Below are 7,054 nucleotides of genomic sequence, written 5' to 3'. Positions count from 1 at the left end.
TCAATGGTACTCAACTTCCTTGGACAACCCCTGTCAAGTATTTTACATAATTTTATTCTTGGACATAAAAAAAAAAACCCCAAAACAAATGGATGTTAAAAATTACAAAGCAAAGTTCAAAGGACATGTCTTTCGGATTGCCCATGGTTGCTGAAGGAAGGCTCCCATTTATCTTCTGCTACTCAGAACTTGTGCAAAATATGACTTACTGCCATGACAAAGACACAAACTCAGAAACTGTCAGGCCAGGCCTTGTCAGCATTCCTGAGATGTCAGGCCACTTGTCAGTGTGTTTGGGAGGGGCAGACCACTGCCATGCATTCCAGCATACCTCACAAGGTATGACAATTTGCTTTGAGGTTATTTCATAAAAAGCCAAACTGTCTACTTTAAAAATGTGAAAATGAACATGCTGTCTTGAAGATTTTTTGCCTCTATTTGTGATTGAATTTTTTCTATCCAGAGACCACTTTATGATTAGCCAGAACACCCTAAAGACTCCAATACTGTTTTTATAAAATGAGAAATAAGCAATATACAAGAAATTAGACAACTTTTGCTAGGTAAGTAGATGCAACTTTTTCAAGTTTGTTTTGGAATTTTGAATCAGATTGCCAGTGAATAAAAGCCATCCTATCACCACATTTTACTGTGATTTGCTTTTTGTACAAATATTTGGAAAAATATTGCATTTATGCCGCATTTAAAGCATAATAATGGAAGATGAAAGAACAGGTTTGGGATTTTGCATATAAACTGCGATTGTGGCCTGAACATAATCTAATCTTAATAGTATATGTTGCTGTACCTACTGCCAAGCATAAGTACCATCTTCTGTTACATATATATAAATGCAAACTATAGAGAACAGGAAACAAATAACTTCAGCAATTTTTTTTTCCACAAATAAGACTTTTTATTTGCCACTATTATAAGTCTGAACTTTAAACAGATTCTTGGACTGGTGGTTCGTATCCATCAGCTCGTTCAACTTTAGCACCTGTCTCATCCCCAGTGGCTTTTCCAGAACTACTGCCTTCACCATGAAGCTCCATGAGTTTTCCCAATTCAAACTTGGGCTTCTTCAGCATTTTTACTTTTCTAACGAAGACATCATGGAGAGGATAAATAGATTGGCAAGCCTTTTCCATGTCTTTTCCAATGCTGTCTGGAATCAATTTATTGACCACTTCTTTCAAGTCATTTGTCTGCACCTCTCGGGTCATGATTTCCATCATCTTCTTCCGGATTTGGCGGACCTGTTGGTGCTGAGCATAAGAGGTCTTCCGTATCTGATTGTTGCGTTTTTTAGTAAAACCAACACAGAACAGACGAAGCAAGTAACCATCGGTAGTCTTGACATCAACATGAGCTTCAATCATTGTCTGCCATTTTTTGACCATGGAGCACATTTTGTCACGGGTAAGATCCATGCCATGGAAGTTAGTCAGGCAGTTTTTGCCCTGAACATCTTGAGTAATTAGCTTGAATTTCCTAAATGCAACTTCATCATTCTGCAAATCAGCAAGACTAACTTCAAACACTCAACCCTTGAGGCCATCAGATGCAATTTTGGTTCCTTGGGTCCTGGTGACTAGCGTCTTTCCAATATTTCTTATATTGAACATAGCGGGTGCTTTCACATCATACCAATCTTTCTTAGAAAATGGATCGGCCGGGCGCGGTGGCTCAAGCCTGTAATCCCAGCACTTTGGGAGGCGGAGGCGGGTGGATCACGAGGTCAAGAGATCGAGACCATCCTGGTCAACATGGTGAAACCCCATCTCTACTAAAAATACAAAAAAAATTAGCTGGGCATGGTGGTGCGTGCCTGTAATCCCAGCTACTCAGAAGGCTGAGGCAGGAGAATTGCCTGAACCTAGGAGGCGGAGGTTGCGGTGAGCCGAGATCGCGCCATTGCACTCCAGCCTGGGTAAAAAGAGTGAAACTCTGTCTCAAAAAAAAAAAAAAAAAGAAAAAGAAAATGGATCAACCACTTTCTTCTTGGCTCCCTTTTTGCCGCCTTTCGTAAGATGCTTATTCTTGCCAACCGCCAGTGTGCTGCTCAGAGATCCAAAAGCTTCAGCAATTATTATATGATGTGTGTCAACAAGTTTTCTTTACTAATATCCCCCTAAAATATTAGATTAAATAGAGGCCAAAAGAGCTAAAAAATGAGAATGAAGTAAACATGTTTTGAAATCTTTTATATACATACATTTCTATCTTTCATTGTATAAGCTTGTGGTTTTAGTTAAATGCCATAAAATAGAGTAGAATCAATGACAAGGTCATTATCCTGTAAAAATGGACTAGATGAGACAGTATTATGTCTCTGACAGTTGGTTTTGACATTATTTAAAAAGGGAAAAGTATATACAATTACAACTGTTGAATAATATCTAGGTTATAACTCTAGTCTAAAAACAAGGGAAAGTGAACTATTCTCTGGTAAACTCATGCCAATATCTCATCTAAACTGTGGTTCAATTATTCTCTTCATTTCATATCTGACTGTTCTGAAATTGTTCTTAGAGCAACAACTGTGATCCAACATTTAGTGACGGATCACTTAAAGAGCACATCTCCCTGCCCCACAAAGCAGTCAGAATTTGATCCTGGATTCTCAGACAGCAACTACTCATATTGCTAGAGCTATAAGCAATATGAAAAAATCTTCTGTTTATATATATATGATTCTCAAGTTATTATTTTCTCTAAAAATATAAGCCATTTTGGTTGCTTAGTTCTTTACAGCTGAGAACTAGCATTCTTTTTGGGTTTTTTTGAGACCTGTTGCCCAGGCTGGAATGCAATGGTATGACCCCAGTTCACTGCAGCCTCAACTTTCTGGGTTCAAGCAATCCTTGCACCTCAGCCTCCCAAGTAGCTGGAACTACAGGTGTGCAACACAATGCCCAGCTAGTTTTTAAATTTTTGCAGAGATGAGGTCTCCCTATACTGCCCCAGCTGGTACTGAACTTCCTGGGCTCAAGCAATTTCCCCTCCTTGGCCTCCCAAAATGCTGGGATTCCAGGCATGAGCCACAGCACCCTGCCTAGCATTCTTTATAAAATATTACACTATCTTTTTTTAAAAAAAAACACTGCATGTTATGATAAGACATTTTATCATGTACTAGGTGGGTTTATATGGGATAAATTATTTGTAGCTCATTCTTCAGTTAATGAATAGAAATGCTGGTTGTTTCAGTTTGACCATTTTTAGCAACTGAATTGGAGCTAATTAATAAACTTTCTATTCAGAATTCTATGCAGAACCAACAGCAGATATATTAGCAAAATTATTTACATTAGACAAAACTATGATTAATATATAATTCTTATAAACACAGGATTAAATATACATTGCATGATCTAAAGCACTACAACACTGCTCTCAACATATTCTGTGAAAATTTCACTAACTTTCTAAGGAATTCCATTTTTCTCTGTAAATCTGTTTAACTCACTAGCTATTCCAGCAAATACATTAGCTGGAAAGTTAAACAGGAAATTTTTCACAGTAAGACTTTCCTTTCTTCATTCATTCATTCATCCACAAACAATGGATGAGCTGTACATCAGTGAACAAAGTATGTAAAAAAAAAGTGAACTATGTAATAAGTGTCAGACATTGAGCATTATAACAGCAAACAAAAGAGGCATAATCCCTGCCTTCATGGGGAAGATGGATTTGAATCAGATAAATATAAAAATGAAAATATACTTACAAACTGATGTGAGTGAAATGAAGGAAAAGAATAGGGTGGTCTGAAGAATAATAGAATTACCTACTCCAGATTGGGTCTTCAGAGTGATCTCTGAGGAAGTGACATTTAAGTCACCTGAAGACTGAACCTGCAGCAGCCAGGCGATGAGTATAAATTTGCAATAGCGGGGGTATATTTCTACTAAAGAACGTATTTGGTGGCTGGGCATGGTGGCTCATGCCTGGAATCCCAGAACTTTGGGAAACCAAAGTGGGTGGATCACCTGAGGTCAGGAGTTTGAGACCAGCCTGGCCAACATGATGAAACCCTATTTCTACTAAAAATGAAAAAAGTAGGGGAGTGTGCAGTGAGCTGACATGGCACCACTGCATTGGGAGATTCTGTCATGAAAGATGAAAGAAAGAAAGGAGGGGAGGGAGGAAGGAAGTGAGGGAGGGAAAGAGAGAGAGAGAAGGAAGGAAGGAAGGAAGGAAGGAAGGAAGGAAGGAAGGAAGGAAGGAGAAGAAAGAAAGAAAGGAAAAAAGAAAGAACAAAGAAAGAAAGACAGGGAAGAGGGAAGGAAGGAGGCAGGGGAGGGAAGGAAGGGAGAAAGGGAGGGAGGGAGGGAGGGAAGGAGGCAGGGAGAGAGAGAGAGAGAAAGAAAGAGAGAGCGAGAAGGAAGGAAGGAAAAGAAAGAAAGAAAAAAGAGAAAAAGAAAGAAAGAAAGAAAGAGAAAAAAGAAAGAAAGAAAGAAAGAAGGAAGGAAGGAAAGAAAGGAAGGAAGGAAGGAAGGAAGGAAGGAAGGAAGGAAGGAAGGAAGGAAGGCAGGCAGGCAGGCAAGCAAGAGAAAGCACTTGTTATCTAACTGGGCATCTTGTAATTTATCTGGCAATCCCAGGTGGGCACCTGAGCTCAAATCAACCGGGAAGGCCCTGGGTTGCACCAGAGCCTCACCACTTTGGAGGGGTTGAGGTGTCTGGCATGAAGAGATAGAAGAAGGGTATAGGTGAGTTGAGGTAGGAGAGCTAGAAGCCCAAGATTACTACATGGCTTGTTGAGATGATTCTTCCATGCCCTTGATTTTGCCTAAATCAAAGTTTTGCAGCACATTAGTCAAAGGCTAATTTCAATTTAATATAACTTTTCAATTAATATAAAAACCTGAGAAACATTTTTGGCAAATACATTAACTGTAAACTCCAGCAAGATTTGCTAATTTTCTTGAAGGACAAGTTTAAATAAGGCTTTAGTGGATAAAGTATATATATGTTCAACTCTCCGCTTTCCACTTAGCTGTTTTGCCTGAAATTGGCCCAATCTGTCACTGTACATGTAGAGGTCCTGACAAATGCTGCTGTGGATTGAATGTATGTGTTCCCCCCAAAATTCATAGGTTGAAGCCTCAATCCCCAATGTGATGGTATTTGGAGGCAGGGCCTTTAGAAGGTGTTTAGGTCATGGGGTTGGAGACCACATGAATGGGATCTGTGCCTTTGTAAAAAGAGCACTGAGGGTGATGATCTCTCTCCCGGCCACGTGAGGATACCATGCCAAGACGGCCATCTGCAAACCAGGAAGGAAGCCTTTGCCAGAGCTGGCATCATCAGACCCATGGATCTTAGACTCTCCAGTCCCCAGAACTGTGAACAATAAATTTCTTTTGCTTTTTAAAACAGTCTCGCTCTGTCGCCCAAGCTGGAGTGCAGTGGCATGATCTCGGCTCACTGCAACCTTTGCCTCCTGGGTTCAAGCGATTCTCCTGCCTCAGCCTCCCAAAGTAGCTGGGATTACAGGCATGCGCCACCACGCTCAGCTAATTTTTTGAATTTTTAGTAGAGACAGGGTTTCACCAGGTCGGCCAGGCTGATCTCAAACTCCTGGCCTCAAGTGATCCACCCACCTCGGCCTCCCAAAATGCTGGGAGGCGTAAGCCATCATGCCTGGGCGAAAAATAAATTTCTGTTGTTTAAGGCACCCCATCTAAGATATCCTGTTACAGCAGCTTGAATGGACTAAGACAGGTGCTCTCTGGAGAAACACAGGTGCTGGCAGGCTGAGTCGCCCTGCAGAGGCATCTGACTCAACTCCTGCCTATTACAGGGCTGTTCATCTCAACCCCTTAGGAAGTCTCACATAAACCTCTCTGAGTAGCACACATAATTTAGTCTTTTCAGATATCTGAGTCAAGTAAACATACTAACCTCTGTTTTATAATATTCTATTTAGTGGTAGAAATCATATAATTATACAATCACCTCCCCCCATGGTTACCTCACAGAAAATATATATGTCACAAGTGTGTTTGTAACATTTAGCTGGTAGCTTTGTGTTAATATACTATTAAATATTATCACAAAGTTTTTCATTCCAACCACAAACCGATCTAGAACATATTATAATTCAGCTATCTGGGGAAACTAGGAAGCCAGAAGTTTAGAAAATAACAACAAAAAATACCATCAAAAATACACAAAGTATCTCACAGAGGAATATCTGCATTCCATATGCTTTTGGGGAAGTGTATTGGTTTCCCAGAGCAGCTGTGACAGAGGACCACCCAGTAGGTGGCTTGAACAACAGAAATGTGTTGTCCCACAGTGCTGGAAGCCAGAAATCTGAAATCAAGGTGTCGGCAAGTTGACCCCCTCTGGGGGCTGCAAGGGGAATCTCTCCCAGGCCTCTCTCCTGCTTCTGGCAGTTTGCTGGCAATGCTGGTGTTCCATGGCTCGCACATGCAGCCCTCCAATCCTGTCTTCACGTGGACTTCTCCCTGTGTCCCTGCATATTCTCTTCCCTCTATGCATGTTTTCTCCTTTTTACAAAAAGGACACAGTCATATTGGATGAGGGCCCACCCTAATAACCTCATCTTAACTTGATCCCCTACAACCACCTTATTTCCAAATAGGTCTCATTAACAGGTACAAGGGGTCAAGACTTCAACATCTTTTTGAGGAAGACAATTTGTATTAGACTGTTTTCATGCTGCTGATAAAGACACACCTGAGACTGGGTAATTTGTAAAGAAAAAGAGGTTTGATGGACTCACAGTTCCACATGGCTTGGGAGGCCTCACAATCACGGCAGAAGGCGAAAGGCACATCTTACATGGTAGCAGGCAAGACAGAATGACAGCCAAGCAAAAGGGGAAACTCCTTATGAAACCATCAGATCTTGTGAGATGTATTCACTACCATGAGAAAAGTATGGGGGAAACCACCCCCACGGTTCAACTATCTCCCACCAGGACCCTCCCACAACATGTGGAAATTGTGGGAGCTACAATTCAAGATGAGATTTGGGTGGGGGAACAGCCAAACCATATCACAATTCAATCCATAAT

At 40.9% G+C, this 7,054-nt stretch overlaps 1 protein-coding gene across 1 annotated transcript; it reads right to left on the bottom strand.

Annotated features, from left to right (window-relative positions):
- Positions 1-901: 901 nt before the first annotated feature.
- LOC108314604 (40S ribosomal protein S3a-like) lies at positions 902-1,671 on the bottom strand. Its single transcript, XM_037743894.1, has one exon. It carries the CDS (start codon positions 1,431-1,433, stop codon positions 945-947), a length of 489 nt encoding a protein of 162 aa, XP_037599822.1. The 5' UTR covers positions 1,434-1,671; the 3' UTR covers positions 902-944.
- Between the last annotated feature and the right edge of the window lie 5,383 nt (positions 1,672-7,054).

This window comes from Cebus imitator, unplaced genomic scaffold (genome assembly GCF_001604975.1).
Source record: "Cebus imitator isolate Cc_AM_T3 unplaced genomic scaffold, Cebus_imitator-1.0 Scaffold158, whole genome shotgun sequence".
In the NCBI taxonomy this organism is placed as follows: domain Eukaryota; kingdom Metazoa; phylum Chordata; class Mammalia; order Primates; family Cebidae; genus Cebus; species Cebus imitator.
Note: the sequence above shows the minus strand (reverse complement) of the source record. Positions and strands in the feature narration are given on the sequence as shown.